Genomic DNA, 20768 nt, shown 5'->3' with positions numbered 1-20768 from the left:
AAGGGGCAACTTTTTCACGCAGAGGGTGGTACATGTATGGAATGAGCTGCCAGAGGATGTGGTGGAGGCTGGTACAATTGTAACATTTAAGAGGCATTTGAATGGGTATATGAATAGGAAGGGTTTAAAGTGATATGGGCAAGGTGCTGGCAAGTGGGACTAGATTGGGTTGGGATATCTGGTCGGCATGGACAGGTTGGACCGAAGGGTTTGTTTCCATGCTGTACATCTATATGACTCTTTGACTCTATAAGTGAGGAGTGAACATTATAGGGTGCAGTAGTGGTGAACTTTGTCAAAGCTGTGGGCAATTGTGAAGCATAAGTGATGGGGGGGGGGGGTGTAAGCATTGTCAGATGCAGGATAGAATCATAGATTCCCTACAATTTGGAAACAGGCCATTTAGCCCATCAAGTCCACACCAACCCTCCGAACAGCATCTCATCCAGACCCACTCCACTACCCTAGCCCCATAACTCTAGATTTCCCATTGCAATCCACGTAAGACACAAGTATAGCCATCCACCTAACCTGCATATCTCTGGACTGTCAGAGGAAACTGGAGCACGCGGAGGAAACCCACACAGATACAGGGAGAATGTGCAAACTCTACACAGTCACCTGAGGCTGGAATCAAACCCAGGTCCCTGGTGCTGTGAGGCAGCAGTGCTAACCCACTGAGTCAATATGCCACCCCAGATCAAGATTGCATGATACTGATTGATAATTCCTTTCACAAATATCTGCAAAGATGTCTAAAAATGAATCAAGAGTATTGTAAGACAAAATAGTAACAGACTTAAAAAACACACACAACTTACCATTGCCGAATTGAAGAATCACCACTATGCAGCAATTCATCTTTTTCATAATTGTCTATGGCACGTTTGCAGGCTAGGTTTGTTTTTTTGCCAAGCTGTTTGGTTGCTTAACATTTGCTTGCAGTAGGTATTGCGGTAATATGGGAATAAACATTGTCAGTGGTGTGAAACTGTGAGCATAGTTAGGTATGGAACAATATGAATGTCAATGGCATGAGATGTGAACATTGCTGGATGGGGGCCAGAAAGTAGTGAATTGGTGTGAGCACTGAGAGAGGTACAGGGGTCTTGTGAACTGTCAGAGGTGCAGTAGGTTGAGCACAGCATGGGTGGGCATTTTCAATCCATTTGGGGATTGTGAGACTTTTTTAGACCTCCCATATACAGTTCCCTTTATCAATCACCAAACTACACCTGGAATTAACAAAGGGTGGGGTAAATATCTGAGTATGTGTAGGGTATCGAGCCTGAATTCTTCATTGTGTGGGCTCATCTGGAATATCTTTACGTAATTCTTCCCATTGGAAATGTAGATTTTCTGAGTAAATGCTCCATATTTACATCAATTTTTTTTTATATTTAGAAAAACTAGATCTATGCTAGATCTAACTAAGTCCACTTCTTTTTGTCATTTATATAAATGATTTAGATGTGAGCATAAGAGGTATAGTTAATAAGTTTGCAGATGACACCAAAATTGGTCTAGTGGACAGTGAAGACGATTACCTCAGGTTACAATGGGATCTTGACCAGAGGACCAATGGGCTGAGAAGTGGCATTTGGAGTTTAATTCTGATAAATACGAAGTGCTGCACAGGTAGATAGGATAATGAAGAAGGCATTCGGTATGCTTTTTTTATTGGTCAGAGTGTTGAGTACAGGAGTTGGGAGGTCATATTGTAGCTGTACAGGACATTGGTTAGGCCACTGTTGGAATATTCCATGCAATTCTGGTCTCCTTCCTATAGCAAAGATGTTGTGAAACTTGAAATGGTTCAGAAAATACTTATAAGGATGTTGCCAGGGTTGGAGGATTTGAGCTACAGGGAGAGGCTGAACAGCTGGGGCTGTTTTCCCTGGAGCATCGGAGGCTGAGGGATGACCTTATAGAGGTATACAAAATCATGAGGAACTTGGGTAGGATAAATAGACAGTCTTTTCCCTGGGGTAGGGGAGTCCAGAACTAGAGAGCATAGGTTTAGGGGGAAAATATAGAAGAGACCTAAGGGGCAACTTTTTCATGCAGAGGGTGGTACATGTATGGAATGAGCTGCCAGAGGATGTCGTGGAGGCTAGTACAATTGCAACATTTAAAAGGCATCTGGATGGGTATATAAATAGGAAGGGTTTGGAAGGATATGGGCCGGGTGTTGGCAGATGAGACTAGATTGAGTTGGGATATCTGGTCGGCATTGACAGGTTGGACCGAAGGGTCTGTTTCTGTGCTGTACATCTCTATGACTCTATATCATTAAGCATGTTGTATCTTGGAGCAAAACTCAGAGAATGGTGCTCCCTGTGCACCTTGTCCTTTCCTGTGATGGAAACTGGATTTTGAAGATGCTGGAAAGAAATTGTGGTGATTTGTTGCTGTGTATTCTCTGGGTAGTAGATACTGCAGTAATAGTGTACTGCTGAAGTCAGTAGAGACTTAAACCTAGTTAAATTGCCAATCAGACTGCTTTGTCCTGGATAATGTTGAGTTGTTTGAGTGTGATTGCAGTTGCATCATCCAGGCAAGTAAAGAATATTCCATCATCCCCTGACTTTTGGTGAACATGCTTTGAGAAAAGCTGAAGTGTATCACTTTCTGTTCTGAAGCTCCATTTTCTCTCCACAGATGCCTGAACTGTTTAGTATTTCCTGCATTTTGTTATTTCACTAATACCATCTGCACCCCTCACCCAAATCTTCTGACCACTTATGTGGTCATTCCTATTGGTTTCTTGTTAATAGTTACCAGGATATTGATGTTCAGGTGACAATTATGTCATGAGGCCTAACATATGTTATAGTCACTCCCTACACCTGCACTTGAACTGTCTTCAGAAGCCTCTGCAGATCAGATAGCAGGACCAAGTGACTTTCTTGAGGTGACATACCAAACATTGCCACCGCACTGACATTGTGGCAAGTAAGTTGAGCTTATCATGTAGCTAGAATGTCTGTTACTTGCTTCCCAACATGATTATTCTATGTAAGCTTTAGCCTGTTACTCCTGGTGGTGACATCATGAGATACAATGACACACAGGTTTCACTTAGAAATTTGGATATCGACTCCAAAGCCTAGGAGCTCACCCTGAATCATTGCATGTTATGGGAGAACCAAATACAAACGGGTATGGGCTACTTCGAAAGCTCCATCTTATCCATTTAAGGATGGCAACAAATGCTGACTGTAGTCAGTGATATTCTGTGAAGTAATTTCTAGCCAGCGGCTTGCCCAACACTATGATATCTGTCCTTGCGGCAGAAGGGTGAGCGCAGATGGGCCTTAGCATCACCTTCATCCCTATCAGCACCTTCAAATCCCTCTTAACATTCGAGGCAAACGTCATCTCAACCCCTGACCTCCTAGACCGGTAGTGACGTCAACTTGCAAGTGCATGCTGAGCTGTACTTCCTGCCGTTGACGTCAAGAAAGGAAATGACGCACGTGCTGGGGAGCCGGATCCGGCTGAAGGGGGACGTGTTGTCAGGATTGAGAGCCGGAGGTGTAGGAGCGGTTGTTCTCAGGGCTCCCTGCGGTCAAGGTGGTGTCATCTTCCCGTGACCGGTTAGTACCCAGTGTGGCTGGCCATCAGCACGTCTTGTGCTCTGCTGATTAACGCTGTGTAAATCACTGATCGGGGGCATTCTCTGGCTGATGTGTAACTGTGAGGGGTATTGATCCTGTTGGTGGTAGATGTCACCGGTTTGGTTCATTGACAGCTTTTTAATCAGCAGCTGGTTACAAAGAGGGAGCCAGAACTGAGTGACGGTGAGAAAACGGGTTGGATTGGCAGAAGGTCGGGCTTTTTAGAATCGTAGAGACTTGTACACAACGGAAACGTCCCCTCGGTCTAAGTCGTCTATGCCGACCATTTATCCAAAATAAATCTAGTCCCGTTTGCCAATATTTCGCCCATATCCCTCTTAAACCCTTCCTATTCGTGTACCCATCCAGATGCCTTTTTAATGTTGTAATTGAACCAGCTTTCACTACTTCCTTTACTGTTCCATACAATGTATGAAATCCATTTTTAAAACTTCCCCTTCCCACCTTCAACTTATGCCTTCTAGTTCTTGCTTGATTATTTCCGATATGGACATTCTTAAGATCATAACCGATTGCTGATGGACCTCAAATATGAACTTGTCTTGTTTCTAAGCTTTCTCTCCATACAAAATGCACTGTTTAATTTTGTTTCTCACAGCATTTTGTCTATAGTTGATTTATAGTTGAGAGTCAACAATTAGCAACAATCATTTCTATACATTCATAAACTTTGTAAAATATGTCAGGATCATTCACAGAGGTGAATATCATTTCATTAAGGATGTTGTATCTTGGAACAAAACTCGGAGTGGTGCACCTTGTCCTTTCCTGTGATGGAAGTTTGAAGATGCTGGCAAAGAAGCTGTGGTAACTTGTTGCTGTGTATCCTCTGCATAGTAGATACTGCAGTAATAGTGTACTGCTGCTGAAGTCAGTAGAAACGTAAATCTGGTTAAATTGCCAATCAGACTGCTTTGTCCTGGATAATGTTGAGTTGTTTGAGTGTGATTGCAGTTGCACCATCCAGGCAAGTCAATAATTTTCTGTCAAACATAGAAAATGTCATACTGGACTTGGCTGATGAGTCCCCTAGATCTGATGGCCTGAACTCTATGATCTTAAAAGAAGTAGATGTGTTGGTTGTATTCTTGAAAATCTCCTGCAATTATAATAACTCCTTCAAGAGGAAAGTACAAAGCAAGAAACTATATGCCAGTTAGCCTTACGTCTGTTGGAAAAATGTGAAAATTCATCATTAAAGAAGTCACAGCAAGAAATTTATAAAACTAAAATATAATCAAGGTTGAATCAACATGGATTCAGGAGAAAGAAATTGTTTGAAAAATTAGAATTCTTTGAGTACTTAATATGCAGGATGGGCAGAAGGGAATCTGAAGATGTAGTGTAATATATTTGCTGGAGTTATTCAGTAAGTGTCACAACTCATAATAAGGAGAGTACTGCGGATGCTGAAAATCCGAAATAAAAAGGAGAAAATGCCGGAGAAAAGTAGCAGGTCTGGTTTCAGCTCTCGAGAAGCAGAGTTCACGTTTAGAGTTCAGTATGATTTTTCTTCAAAACAGTTCACAAAACTTTAGCATGTATGTACACCAAGAATGGTGAGGAAGATAAATGGACTGTTGACCTTTGTGGCAAGGGAGTGGAATATAAAAGTAGGGATATTTTGATACAATTGTGTATGGCATTGTTGAGACCATACCGTATGCATTTTTTCTGTCTCCTTTTCTTTATTTAAGGAAGGATATCTTTGAATTTGAAGCCATACAGAAGATTCACTAAGTTGATTCATGGTATGAATGGGTTTTGCCTTAAATTGGGTATATAATCTTTGGAGGTATGAAGAAATGATAGGTGATCTTATAAGATTCAGAGGGGGCTTAAGAAAGTAGATGTTGGGTGGATGTTTCCCTTCATGGGAAAATCCAGAATAAATCTAAAATGAGTGCCCTCCCATTTAAGACATAGGCGAGGGATTTCTGATGAGTGTGATCAATTTTTGGAATTCTCTACCCAGGAACATAGAGGCTGGCTCAATAGAATATATTTAAATTGGAGACAAATTTTGGTGAGTTCAGGATAATGGAGACTGTCAATAAAGTGAAGTTAAAACTACCAGCAGCAATTATCATCTTGAATATTGGGACAGATTCAAGGGACCAAATTGCCTACTCCTCATATTTCTTAGGTTCTTATTGTACAGTATCCTTGTATCTTTTGAACAAACCACCATATGAGGATCAAGCTTTTGTTCAACATAGAATACCTACTTGGGTAGTCCAGTAATCAATTATGTGGCCATCCTACCTTGGTTAAACTTGGTACTATGAATGTCTCTGTGCTTTATATGTTTCCTTTTTTCATAAGTTTAATTTTCTGATGTGGGAACTAATGTGTATAGTTAAGGATGCATATCATATTTCTGGGCTTTCTGTTTTGTTGCCAATTTAATATCTCTGTCATCCCATGAGCTCCCATGGAGCATTTCAAAAGGGTTCAAAACTTTAAAAAATCTGATTCATTTCAATGTTTTAGTTAGCTATCTGCTACAAGGAAGGTATGCCATTCGCTGATATTGGATTACACCTTAGGTGTCCACAATTCATTTATAGATATTTTCTGATCAGCTTGTTCACAGATGTTATTATACACCTCTGGGTCAGATGGGATTTGAACTTCTATCTTTGCTCAGAGGAAAGGACACCGCCATTATGCCACAGGAGCCCCACATGACTCGTTTATAAGCATGTTTAATTTGGTGAGGATGGAGTACTTGTAGATTAGATTAGATTCCCTACAGTGTGGAAACAGGCAATTTGGTCCAACAAGTCCACACCGACCCTCCGAAGAGCAACCCACCCAGACCCATTCCCCTACACTGAACACTACGGGCAGTTTAGCATGGCCAATTTACCTAACCTGCGCATCTTTTGGACTGTGGGAGCAGACCGGAGCACCTGGAGGAAACCCACTCAGACACGTGGAGAATGTGCAAACTCCACACAGGCAGTTGCCCAAGGTGGGAATTGAACTCGGGTCCCTGGTGCTGCTAACTACTGAGCCACCGTGCTGCCCTTGTGTATAGTTTTCAAAAGTGTTTGACAAAATAACATGTATAGTACTTGCTAGTAAAATGTGGAATGATTAAAGGAAAAAGTGATATGGAAACAAAATTGACAAGTACAGAACGCAAAGAGTAATAATTTATGGTTGTTTTTCAGATTAGAAGGACTCTGCAGTGGAGTTCCCTAGTGAGAAAGAAAGACTAAGGGAAGGGTGTACCATCAGTGCCAACTAAGGAAGCTGAGGATATTATTAAATTGAAATGAAAAGATGAGTAGCAGACCAAAAAGAAATAAGGAGAGAGAAATTACAATGTAATATCAAGCAAGTTAGAAATATAAAAACGGAACTTAAAAGTTTGTTCAAGCATTTGAAAAGCAAGAGGAAGTAAGGGGAATATTGGCTCTCTGGACAGGGAGAGGGACTGGGGTATTAATAATGGAAAAATGGAAATGGTACATGATTTTTGTCTGTCTTCAATATAGTATCCCCAAAATAATTTTGGGGTCGGTGTGGACTTGTTGGGCCGAAGGGCCTGTTTCCACACTGTAATGTAATCTAATCTAGTTCTGAATCAGAATGTGAAAGGGATTGAGCAACTTAATTACAGTACAATCATTGGGGAAAGGGTATTAAGAAAACTCTTACAAAATTTCACGGGTTCCCTGGTCCTGATAGAATTCATCCGAGGGTGAAGTGGCTGCTGAGAGTGGAGATGTAATACTTTTAATTTTCCAGAATTCACTAGATACTGTAAATTTCCCATCAGACTGAAAAATAGCTCATGTAACTCCACTTTTTAAAATTGCAGTGAGACAGAAAACAGGAAGCTACAGGCCAGGTAACCAAATATCTATCAAAGGAAAAATGTTTGAATCTATTAAGGATGTTATATGGCAAGGCACTTTGAAATTCTTATTATACACAAGCAGAGTGAAAATGATTTTGTGAAAGAGAAGTAGAGAAGTCAGTGGATATACCCCACTGTACTCGTGAAGCTATTTATAAAGGTGCCCGTCAAAGGTTACAAAGCAAAACAAAAGCTCCTTTTATAAGAATGGGCATCCTTTTGCCCTAGATGGAGGATTGGTTGGCCAATAAGAAGCAGAGAATGGACATAAATGAGAAACTTTTAGGTTGGCAGGATGCAATGAGTGGTGTACCATGGGCATCAGTGATGGGATCTCAATTATTTATAATATATATAGATGACTTGGATGTAGAGACCAAATATATGATTTCTAATTTCCTTGATGATACAAGAATTGGCAGGAAACTCGGTTATGAAAAGGACATTAGTACAACAAAGAGACCTTGGAATGCAGGTTCATAGCTCCTTGAAAGTGGAATCGCAGGTAGATAGGATAGTGAAGAAGGCGTTTGTTATGCTTTCCTTTATTGGTCAGAGTATTGAGTACAGGAGTTGGGAGGTCATGTTGCGGCTGTACAGGACATTGGTTAGGCCACTTTTGGAGTATTGCGTGCAATTCTGCTCTCCTTCCTATCGGAAAGCTGTTGTGAAACTTGAAAGGGTTCAGAAAATATTTACAAAGATTTTGCCAGGGTTGGAGGATTTGAGTTATAGGGAGAGGTTGAATAGGCTGGGGCTGTTTTCCCTGGAGCATCGGAGGCTGAGGGGTGACCTTATAGAGGTTTATAAAATCATGAGGGGCTTGGGTAGGATAAATAGACAAAGTCTTTTCCCTAGGGTGGTGGAGTCCAGAGCTAGAGGGCATAGGTTTAGGGTGAGGGGGGGGAAAAATATAAGAGACCTAAGGGGCAAATTTTTCTCTGAGGGTGGTACATGTATGGAATGAACTGCCAGAGGAAGTAGTGGACTGGTACAATTTCAACATTTAAAAGGCATCTGGATGGGTACATGAATAGGAAGGGTTTGGAGGGAAATGGGCCAGATGCTGGCAGGTGGGACTAGATTCGGTTGGGATAACTGGTCGGCATGGACTACTTGGATCGAAGGGTCTGTTTCCGTGCTGTACATCTCTATGACTTTATGATACAAGAAGTATCGACAGGCAATGTGAGTGGGTAAACATTTGGCAGATAGTCTCAGATGTGAGTAAATGTGAAGGTATTCATTTTTATAGAAAGGCTTTGTATAACTTAAATTGAGAAATTACAGAACTTCAGGACACAGGAATCTGGGTATCTTGGTAAACCAAGCACAGAAAGTCAAAGTAAAGGTTCAGAAAGTGATTAGGAAGGCAAGTGGAATGTTGTTGTTTATTGCAAGGAGAATGGGATATGAAAGTAATGGTGTTTCACTCAAGTTGTCGAGCTTGGTGAGGCTGCATCTGGAGTACTATGTATAGGCTTGTAATTAATTAAGAAAGCATATAAATACATTAGAACTGGTTCAGAGAAGATTCAACTAATATTAAGAAGGAGGGGGAAATGAGTTGCTATCAGTGAAACATACAAGATGCTGAGGGGACTTGATGGGCTGGACGCTGAAAGGATGTTTCTCTTTGTGGGGAAGACTATAGCAGGGACTCAGTTTGAAAATAAATGTTCTCTGAAGATGAGAACAATATTTTTCTGTCAGAGGGGCATGGGTCTGTGGAACTCTGTACCCCAAAGAACGATGGTAGAGGTGGAGTCATTGAATACTTTAAAACAGAGGTAGACACACTCTTCATTGACAAGGGAGTCAAAGGTAGGTGGATATGTTGAGTTGAGATCATAATAAGATTAGCCATGACCCTATTAAATGGCGGAACAAGCAAGAGGGGCAAATGGCCTACCCTTTCTCTTAATTCATTTACTCCTATGAGTTGACTGAGGGTCAGTGCTGTTTTTCCCTCTGCCAATGGTTTCTGATTAGGATCAGGTTCCTTGCTGCCACACTTTGTCAAATGTTGCCTGAATGTCATGGCTAGTTGCCCTCCCTTTTTCTGAAAATGAGTAGTTTTATCCATGTTTGGACAGAAGCTGTAATGGGTTCAGAAGCCAAGCGGTCCTGATAGAACCCAAATTGACTGTCAGTGAGCAGGTTATTTCTTCAAAAGTGGTGCTTGATAGCACTAGTGATGACTCCTTCCATAAATTTGCTGATGATTGATAGTAAGCTGATGGGGCGGTAAATGGCTATGTTGGATTTGCCCTACTCTTTGTGGACAGGGCACATCTGGGCAATTTTTTTATTCAGTTATGAGATGAGAGTTTCGCTTGATGGGACCATCCCTAGCTATCCTTGATACTGTGTTGATGCTTTGCCGCCTTGAAATGCTGCAGTCCATGCGTTCTGGGTAGACCCACAATGCCATTATGGAGGGAGATCCAGAACTTTGACCCAGTTACGCTGAAGAAACATCGATGTATTTCTAAGTCAGGATGGCTTTGAAGGGAACTTGAAGTCAGCAGTGTTCCTATGTATCTGCTGTCCCTATCCTTCTAGATTGTAGTGGTAGTAGGTTTGAAAGATACTTTGACAGAAGCCTTGGTGAATTTCTGCTGTGCATCTCACAGTGGTACTCATTGCTACCGAGCGTTGGCGGTGGAGGGGGTGGATGTTTGTGGATATAGTGGCAATCAAGCAAGATGTTTTTTCCAGAGTTGACAGAAGAAACCAGAGGACTTGGATTTAAGGTGACTGGCAAGAAAAGACTAGAGAGAAACTGAGGAAATATTTTTTAAACTCAATCAGATATTGTGATCTGAGAAGTATGAAAGTGTGGTCTTGGCCAATTTTATTAGTAACATTCAGAAGAAGTTGGATGAATAATTATGGCATTAGAGGAGACCTTTCTGTGCTTTACCATTGGTTGAAGGTCATAAATTCTGAAGCCAGATAAGGAAAAAGGGAACATTTCCCCTCCCTGGTGTGCTGTGAGCAACGTTGTGAAAAGTCAAGAAGTATGGAGAAAATGGAAAATTAAGAATCTCAGCGTTGAGTGAAAAGTTTTCAATGTTACCCATAAACTTAAATGGTGATTTTAGAATCGCCCCATTGAGTAGTGACTATTTTATTTCCAAGCTTTTGCATCTCACTAGAAGCCCCAACTGGACTTCCAATTCTCTCCTTTCCCAAGAAACTAAATAGCACAAACACCTGACTTATAAGCCAGGCAGCTGCACTTCGCCAAATGCTTGTCTCAGCCATTGGGGCAATTGCCTCACAATGTCCCTCCATGCTCCATTGCCACCATCCTACTCCCTCTTCATCCATGGATGTCCACATCGGCAAACCACCAACTTCACCATGCCCTTTGACACTTTTACTTTGAAACTTAGATGCGCTATGACTTTCATGTTTCTGCCAGGTTATTTTTGCATGCAGGAACACATGCATCTGCTGCATTTGTACAGATGCATCTTCTAGTTCATAGATGGCTTTTTTCGCACACAGGTCTTTAGAGCTCAGATACAGGCTGCCAGCATCTCTGGCTTTCATTGCTTCTCAGCACAGTGGGGGAGGCAGGTTGTTAGGATAGGATGTACTGAACAGGAGATGGACATATCATTGTGGAACACTTTGCTACATCAGCGTCTCACCTGTAGTATCTGCCAGCAGCTTATGCAGCAAACAAGTGTAAAGACAGTGCCTTTTATTTTCTTTAATTTTTCACTGTGGACTAAAAAAGAAAGAGAATGCTTTGCACCAAGGACACTGTGAAAGGGTGGCTGCAGTTTGAGAAAAGATGTTTACTGGAGCACATTGTGAGTTGTATACAATGTTGTGTTTTCTTGGAGTAGTGAGAACGGATGCAGATGCCAGGGCGCCGATGGATTCGGAACTGAGGGACAATTGCTTGGCAAAATATTTTGATAGCTTCCTGACTAGAGGACTATGCTTATGTAGGAGCCAGTGTGGCAGAAAACCATCCAGCCTGCAAATCATGCACACATGTGCTCACTCACTCACTCACTCATGCATCCAGATTTACTCACCTTCCTCTAATTGCATGGAAGAACCATAGACCTATCATCATACAAATAGAAAAGAAGCCCTTTCACCAGTTGTGTTTGTGCTGATAAACAAACACTCACTTAATCCAGTTACTTTTTCCAGTACTTGATCTGTAACTTTTGATGCTAGAGCATCTCAAGTCTCAATCTAAATATTTATGAAATGTCCTGATGGTTTCTGTCTCTTCCACCCTTTCAGCTAGTGACTTCCACATACTGTCGTCTGTGAGAAAGAATCAATAGAAGTACACAATAAGGCACTTCTTATCATCAGTACTTCCATGTTAGTTCTCCCAAAATAATTAACTTCTTATTTTCAAGACTAAACTCTACTGTTCTGACCGACTAATCCATATATATTGACCTGTAGTATAAGGCTCTTCTTGCCCCTATTTACTATTTTTGTCCCATCTGCAAACTTACTGACCAAACACTGTGCTACGATGCTGACACAGGCTTCCACTCTCAAAAAGACTAGCATCCTCTGCCTGTTGCAACCTAATTAATTTGGATCCAGTTTATCAAATTGCCCTGAATCCTATAGGTGCTTGCTGACTTGATTGGTCTCCCATGTGACACCTTGTCAAAAACCTTGATGAAGTCCATGTAGACTACATCAGCTGCATTATCCTCATCTACACATCCAGTTATACCCTCAAAGAAAATTAAATCAATGTTTTTTGATGTGATCAAATTTTGAGTCATATTGAACTCGAAACATTGACTCTGCTACTCTTTCCCCAGATGCTGCTACAATTGGTGTTTCTCCAATACTTTTTTTTTTATTTTGGGTTTCTAGTGTCAACTACTTTGCTCCTATTTGAGCTTTTATTCCCTTTGGCCATATCCTTCATGAAGACAGTTGAGCATCGTAATGTGAGGGGCGATTTTTAGTTTGCAGCATCTGATCTAGCGTGCAGCTTTAAGTAGGCTGCCAGCAACGTGAATGCCGAAGGTCCTAACATGCAGTTCCTGAAGCATATATGAATCAGGAACAGGAGGAGGCCAATCAGTGTCTTGAGTTTGCTCCACCAATCAATAAGATCATGGCTGATCTGATTGTAACCTCAAACCTACGTTCTTGCATGCCTCTTACTACCATTCAATACCTTGCTTAACAAGATTCTATGTACTGCTACTTTAAAATCATTCAAATATGTTGTTCCACCAACTTTTCAAGGAGAGTTTCAAAAACCCACAATTCTCTGAGAGAACAAATTTTGTCTCTTTTTTTTAAATAGGTGACCCCTAATTTTTAAAGTGACCCCTAGTTCGAGATTCTCCAATAAGAGGATGTATCCTCTCCAGATCTGCTCTGTCAAGATCTCTAAGAATTTGAATGTTTCAATAAAATTGCCTCTTATTCTCCAGTGGATTTGAGTAATCTTAAGAAATATGCAGCTGGGGAGCCTCATAGATGAACTGAAGAGCAGGAGATTCCATGTGAAAAGTCTCTCTGAGCGATTTTGGATCAGGAGCCTCTAATCTCACTGTTAACTGTAAATGAGAACATTCTGCCCAATGACGACTGCTTACCATATTTCATATTCATAATATACTTTAGATTTGAAACTATTTATGGTACTCTGTTGGAACTTTGTTTAGTATCTGCAAACTTGGAATTTACAGTGATTTTTAAGATGATATGCTTAATATCAAGTAATACGATGTTATTCACTATCCAGATGCTAAACTGATGAATTGTAGAATGTTGGGATCAAGTGGGATTGTATAGATTGATTTCATTTTTAAATTATGCCTTGAATAGCTTAGAGAATTTTGTATTGTTGAATTTCATCATTCCAAAGTACTTCTGTTTAATAGGATTTGCAATGTGATAAATATATCTGATATTCAGATTATTCCTCAACACTTTTTAAAGTTGACATGTATTCAATGTGGTAGAATTATACAATTTGCATAAGTGGAAAAGGGTACAAGGCAGATATAGTGCAATTTAAGGAAACTGGAAAGCTTGGGTAAATATCAGAAGCAGCAGAATGAGTAGCTTGATGAAATGGCGATCCATGGGTCGCTCTACCATGGGCGTATAACCAGAGTCAGAAAGACACCTCTACCCATCATCCTCCCATCTGATTGAAATGCTCTCCCTTCCTCCAAGCTTGCCAAGTTGGAGAGCATTAAATTCCTATCCCCAATATGACACCTTGTGACACCTTGTCAAAAACCTTGATGAAGTCCATGTAGACTACATCAGCTGCATTATCCTCATCGACACATCTAGTCATACCCTCAAAGAAAATTAAATCAATGTTTTTTGATGTGATCAAATTTTGAGTCATATTGAACTCGAAACATTGACTCTGTTATATCTTTAAATACTGTGTTTTAGTAAAAATCTCCCTGTATGTATTCAATCTACATAGGAGAGTGATTTTAAAAAAATTATATAATTGCAATTGTCATACCTGAATTTTGCTCTCTCCATATTTTCAATGCTTATGTGGTGCATTCAGAGCAAGTATCTTTAAATATTACCTGAAAAGGCTGCATGGTATGAAGAAAAGGTATGGGAAATACTAGCTGAATTAGTTGTTTGGAGATGATGTTGGCTGAATGGCTATGTCCTGTGCTGTATCATTTTTGTGATTTTGTTTTCTTTTGTAGAAAACATCAGCAGTCATGGCAACATACCAGGAATTCATTCAACAAAATGAAGAACGTGACGGTGTTCGGTTCAGCTGGAATGTGTGGCCATCCAGTCGACTTGAAGCTACGCGCATGGTGGTTCCTTTGGCTTGTCTCTTTACACCTTTAAAAGAACGTCCAGATCTGCCGCCAATACAATATGAACCCGTGCTGTGCAGCAGGGCTACCTGTAGGGCTGTCCTCAATCCACTGTGGTACAGTATCTGGAAACTCATTATTGATATATTTGTTTTAAAAGATAAGAATTGTCTTATTTTAAAATTCTTTTAGTTATTTATACGTTTGTATATTGCAAGCAATAAACCAATAGAAATGAAATTAGAATTGATTATTATTTTGCTGTGGACCTCATTCCAACATAGGTTGTACTGTCAACCCTTACTAAGAGAAAATTGATCCAACAGCAAGCAAAATCGTAACATTGTTCCAATATATTTTCAAAGGTGTACAATCCAGAACCTGAAGAGGTTTTAATGCAGAAATGTAATTTTCTTATTGAAATTACTGTTATAAACCATTAAATATTGAATATTTAATACAGACATCTGAACGCCTTTATTAGGTTAATGTCCTTGGCCTGTTTTTTCTTCATTTCATTTAGTCATATTGCATGTGCACATTTCTTTTTCTCCTGGATTAGATTACTTACAGATTAGATTACTTACAGTGTGGAAACAGGCCCTTCGGCCCAACAAGTCCACACCGACCCTCCGAAGAGCAACTCACCCAGACCCATTCCCTTACATTTACCCCATCACCTAACACTACGGGCAATTTAGCATGGCCAATTTACCTAACCTGTACATTTTTTGGACTGTGGGAGGAAACCAGAGCACCCGGAGGAAACCCACGCAGACACAGGGAGAATGTGCAAACTCCACACAGACAGTTGTCTGAGGCAGGAATTGAACCCAGGTCTCTGGCGCTGTGAGGCAGCAGTGCTAACCACTGTGCCACCGTGCCGCCCACAAATGTGAGGTATTTTTAATTTCAAGATTCTTGTACCTGTAATGTTGTTTAGGTCATTTTGTAACAATTAAACTACTTTCTCAAAAGTCACAACAAAGTGGATTTTGTAGCATTTTCCAATGAAATGCAGTTTTGATTAGTGGCATGATTATGCAGTAATTTGCTTTCTATTGAATTTGACCACCAGCATATGGATTCTGTCTTGATATGATCTTTGGAATAATTTATATTACATTTTAAAATTAAGGCTGTTGATGCACTATCTTTGAAAAACCTTTTTTGTCAAAGTTTTATTCTTGCCCTCATCAGGACAATTCACAAGAAGTACCAAATAAAACCCAAAAAACAATATTATCCTCTGAGAGGAAAGAGCTGATTGTTGGCAAGTAGTCTTTGATGGAAGCATTGCCATGGCGACTGTATCAGTTAATGATGACTGACAACTGCTAAGCTTTGTTTAAATTTTAAATCTGGTGTGTTGACTTTGACCAACAAGTATCACTCTGAAAAATGAAGCAGATAATGGCTTCACCTCTTGCATTGAAATGGTGTGTATACATGTTCTTTCTATCTACAAAGAACAGGGCTTCATGTATTAATCTATGTAGCTTCTGGTATGTACAAATATGCCAACAATGATTCTCAACTGATGATCCTCAATTATTTCTGAGCATAACTCTTCCCACACTCAGGATTATTTAGGGTATGTTCTGGAATGTGTGCCATTTGGACACTCTTGTTAGTGCTGTAAATGCACGCTGGTTGAGTATGATCTGAACCTTGTCTGTTATAAACAACTAAGAATACATGCTATTTGATGAGATCTTCCAATTTTTGGGACGTATGACCTTTTCAGCAATCTTTTCTATGCTTAAAATATGAGGTGACATGATTAGGGTGGTTTATTGGAGACTGAATGAAAACCTGCAGGTTGAAGTAAATTGATCGATTTGATTATATTTGACTTCCTTGCAGTGTCAGCTATTTAAATCCCTAATTTTCTGATTCAGTTAGGTAAACTACATTGAAATGGTCACGAATATTTTTTCCTAGGTGTTCTGATTTGGATTGGTGTGCTACTAACGAATATTATATACAATGAGACTGATCAGACTAGACTTGGCCAGAAAAAGAAAAAAAACTTTCTAAATATTCCTATTATTTTAAATAAAACCATTAGTTATGAGCAATCACCATGTGACGTAGCCTAGTGTATTTTGTCAGACTAGTACAATACTTAATTTCGCAATTTTTGAGTTTTATAGATGGACGAAATTGAATGATGTGATATGTGCCCCATTTTAAATATGCTCAAAGTAAATTAAAAAAATTTGCATAATGAAAAATAAAGTTGTTCTTCAAAGTAACAAGAATGACTTGATTTTTTTTTTCTTATTTTAAAACAGTCAAGTGGACTATAGAGCAAAATTATGGGCATGCAACTTTTGTTTCCAGAGAAACCAGGTAAGGCTTGGGGAATTTTAACCACCTAATGTGTGAGTTGGCAAAATGAAAGATAGCAGTTGGCCAGGAAGAAATTTTTGAAAAAGGCTAAACTCTTGTTCTAGCTTTCCAAAGTTCTGCTATTCATTTAAGTGTTCCACACTTAAATACCCACAGTATCCTGTGGATTCTGAAGGATGGGATTTTACAGGTTTCTACCGTTGTAAGTTTAGAACGATGAGAGATGATCTTATTGGGGGGGGATTAAAAAAAATCCTGAAGAAACCTAATAGGGTGGATTCTGAGGGGATGTTTTCCTTGTAGGAGAAACTAGAGTTTGAGTGATCAGTTTGAGAAGAATAGATGAGACAAGATCATTTATCTCTTCGAGAGAATTGTACAATTCTCTTTCCCAGGAAACAGTAGAAATTGGGTCATTGAGTTAACTGAAGCCAAGCCCAGTCCTCCACTCAACAAGATCATGACTGATCTAATCTTAATCTCAACTAAAGAATCCTGACTACCTCCGATAACTTTTCACCCCTTTGCTTATCAAGAATCTACCTATCTCTGCCTTTAAAAACATTCAAAAATTCTGCCTCCACCACCTTTTTGAGGACAAATTCCAAAGATACCAAAGCCACTGGGAGAACAATTTGCCTTATCTCTGTCTTAAATGGGCAACTCCTAATTTTGAATCAGTGATCTCCTTATATTAGATTCTTCCACTAGAGGAAACCTTTCTTTCTTTCCACATCTACATTGTCAAGTACCCTCAAGAATTTAAATATTTCAGTCAATCTAAATTCTAATGGATACAAGCTTGGCATGTCCAGCCTTTCATCATAAGACATCTCATCCATTCCCATGACAGATACTCTAGTAAGCCTTCTCTGAAGTACCTCCATTGAATTTCTATCATTCTTTAATTAAGGGGATTGATATTCCGGGTCTCCAAATGTTGTCTCAGCAGTGCCATGTATAATTGAAGCATAATTGTGCACTTTCATATTCAATTCCCTTTGCTCTAAACTTTAACATTCCATCAGCTCTCAGAATTACTTGCTGTACCTTCATACTAACCTTTTAAGCTTAAAGCACTTGGCAACCCAGATTTCTGAGTCTCAAGATTCTGTGATCACTCTCCAGTTGAGATACAAGTACTTTTTTACTATTCTTGCCAAATAGACAATTTCACGTTTTCCTACATTGTTTCATTTTCAGATCTTTGTCCACTCACCTAACACATCCATGATCTTTATACCCTCCTTATCTCTTCTTCCCAACTACTTTTCCAAATTTAGCTACCATACCTTCAATTCATTCATCTAAATCATTTATATGATCTGTTAAGATTTGAGGCCTCAGCACAGATCACTGTGGCACTTGTTACATCTTGCCAACCTTAGAGTTGCTCATTTATGCCTACTGTCCATACTTGTCCAGAAGATCTCCCATTTAAGTTATTAGACCAAATTAAAGATGAATATAGACGGTTCGTAATTCTTAAAGCTTTAATACACGGTGAAGAGTATGGCATTCTAAATGTTTAGTCTCCCAGCACACCCCCTCAAATTCCTGACTGATGCACTTTCTATTTTGATTGCCCTTGGAATGCAAAACAATATTATAGGGGGAGACTTTAATCATCCGATGAACCCCACAGTAGATAGAATGCCCAAAAGTCCCCCAAACATCTCTCGCAATCTAAGCAACTAGTTGACTGATGTGTGGAATTGGGACTGGTGGACATTTGGACATGTCTCCACCCTACAGATAGGGTCTTTACCTTTTTCTCTAATCCGCAAAAGTGTCTTACTAGGATAGACCATTTTTAGCTCCCCTCGGTTTTTCTGGATTCGGTGATGTCCTGTAAAATTGGAAACATAGCCATTTCTGATCATGCGGCAGTATTTGGAGGTTAAGATTAATGGCAATGGAACAGGTTCGCAGCATTGGCAAAGTGCTCCATTTATTCTCAAGGACAATAAGTTATCGAGTACTTCTCGAGTGAATTTGAAGTGTTCTTGGCTATCGATTCGGGTACAGCTAGTAACCTGTCTGTACTCTGGGAGACTGCTAAGGTGTACGCTACGGGGATATCTCTTATTCGGCCAGTCGAAAGTGACAGAAGGGAAAGCAGCAGCGTCTGCTCAAGGCATGGTTGAAGGCAGCCGACACAGCATATTTTGGGCATCAGTAACTAAATTGCAATGAGTCACAGCTCTCCGGGTTACATTGTACTCCATGCTCTCTCAAAGAGCAAAGAGAGAATCTCTTTCGTGAACTAAAAGCTGTTTGAGCATGACAGTAGGCCAGGCAAATACGTGGCATATCTGGCCAGAAAAAAGAATACCTCCCTCCCCAATCCATTACATCAATCAGAGAAGGCAGTGGGATTCTTACTTGTGACTCTTAAAAAGATCAATGCAGCATTTTGGAGATTTTACTCTGAACTATGTCGAACTATATAGGTTGGCTAAGAGTTTTGTTTTAAGAACCTGGACCTTCCAGGTGTGACCTCGGCACAGACGTCTCCTCTTAATGTCCCCTTAACAGTACGAGAGGTACAGCAGGCAGTACGACAGCTTCAAAGTGGAAAGGCACCGGCCCAGGTGGTCTCCCGAGTGAATTCCAGAGAATTTATAAATATATTGTCAGGGCTGATGCTGGATGTGTACAACTATTCATACAGTCATGACTGCCTCCTGCCATCCCTGAGAGCCAAACATGTCTCTCATTCTCAAGACAGGGAAGACTCTGGAGGACTGTGCTTCACATTGTGCTTCAATTTGTGGGCGGCACGGTGGCTCAGTGGTTAGCACTGCTGCCTCACAGCGCCAGAGACCCGAGTTCAATTCCTGCCTCAGGCGACTCTCTGTGTGGAGTTTGCGCATTCTCCCTGTGTCTGCGTGGGTTTCCTCCAGGTGCCCCAGTTTCCTCCCACAGTCCAAAATGTGCAGGTTAGGTGAATTGGCCATACTAAATTGCCCGTAGTGTCAGGTGAAGGGGTAAATGTAGGGGAATGGGTCTGGGTGGGTTGCGCTTCAGCGGGTCGGTGTGGACTTGTTGGGCCGAAGGGCCTGTTTCCACACTGTAAGTAATCTAATCTAATCTAATATAGGCCCATTTCACTGTTAAATTCAGACTTTATAAAATTTTATCCAAGACACTTGTGTTGAGATTGGGGAGGATGTTTCCCTCTATTGTTGAGGAGAACCATACGGGTTTTATAAAGGGCCACAGGTCCTCCAATAATATTAGAAGATTATTGAATATGGTGCAAGTATGTCAGCAGCTATCGGTTCAGGGACTGGTGATCTATTTAGACGCAGAGAAGGCATTTGACCAGATGCAGTGGCCATATCTTGTTTATACTTTGGAATGGTTTGGTCTCGGTGAGATCTTTGTCAGATGGGTGAATGTCTTGTATAGTGATCCACTTGCCAATGGTTCTCACCAGTGGTGTAAGATCTAGTAATTTCAGTATCAGTAGGGGCAGTCAGCAAGGTTATCCCCCCTCACTGCTACTGTTAACGTTGGTGATTGAATCGTTAGCAGAGGGTATCTAGAGGGGCTCCAACATAGCTGCCCTGGAAGTGGGATCAAGGGCACATTAGTTCACATTATATGCAGATGATGTTCCTCTTATCAAACCCAGCAGTTTCTGTACCCCATTTAATACATTGTATTAATTTATTTGGCTCTTTCTCAGGATATAAGATCAATTTTGCAAAGTCGAAGGCTATGCCCATGGGGGTCTTAGGGGAATACCTGATATTGAAGGTGAATTACGATTCCCCTCTAAATGGTGGCAAGTGAGGGGGGTTTCTTTAATTAAGTATTTTTGTTACTCTCGCCTTTTGATCAATTATTTAAGACTAATTTTGCTCATTTGCTTGACATGATTACACAAGATCTTCAAAGACGAGAGACCCTTCGAATACCCTGGTTAAGTCAGATAACCCATATCTAAATGAATGTCCTTGGTCGTTTGCTACTTCCCATATGAATGCTCCTCTGATGTTTCCCAGGCAAACATTGTGGAGACTCACTGGATGCTTTGTTCTTTTATTTGGCGTCACAGGCTGCCCCTCA

At 40.4% G+C, this 20768-nt stretch overlaps 1 protein-coding gene across 2 annotated transcripts in view; it reads left to right on the top strand.

The window, feature by feature from the left end:
- Positions 1-3464: 3464 nt before the first annotated feature.
- The window catches only part of LOC122552902 (protein transport protein Sec23B), a 72494-nt gene continuing 55190 nt past the window's right edge, over positions 3465-20768 (top strand). Inside the window, exons 1-3 of one of the 2 annotated variants that reach the window (XM_087991433.1) lie at positions 3465-3599; positions 14217-14452; positions 16634-16691. In XM_087991433.1, the coding sequence (XP_087847559.1) occupies positions 14232-14452; positions 16634-16691 (279 nt within the window). In that variant the 5' untranslated portion in view covers positions 3465-3599; positions 14217-14231. Of the gene's footprint in view, positions 3600-3783; positions 3804-14216; positions 14453-16633; positions 16692-20768 lie in introns of those variants that run through there. The other variant, XM_087991434.1, reaches the window with a different exon arrangement.

The sequence above is a fragment of the Chiloscyllium plagiosum genome, unplaced genomic scaffold (assembly GCF_037043375.1).
Source record: "Chiloscyllium plagiosum isolate Xiang-an unplaced genomic scaffold, Cpla_swu_hap1 HiC_scaffold_10, whole genome shotgun sequence".
NCBI classification, from domain to species: Eukaryota; Metazoa; Chordata; class Chondrichthyes; order Orectolobiformes; family Hemiscylliidae; genus Chiloscyllium; species Chiloscyllium plagiosum.
Note: the sequence above shows the minus strand (reverse complement) of the source record. Positions and strands in the feature narration are given on the sequence as shown.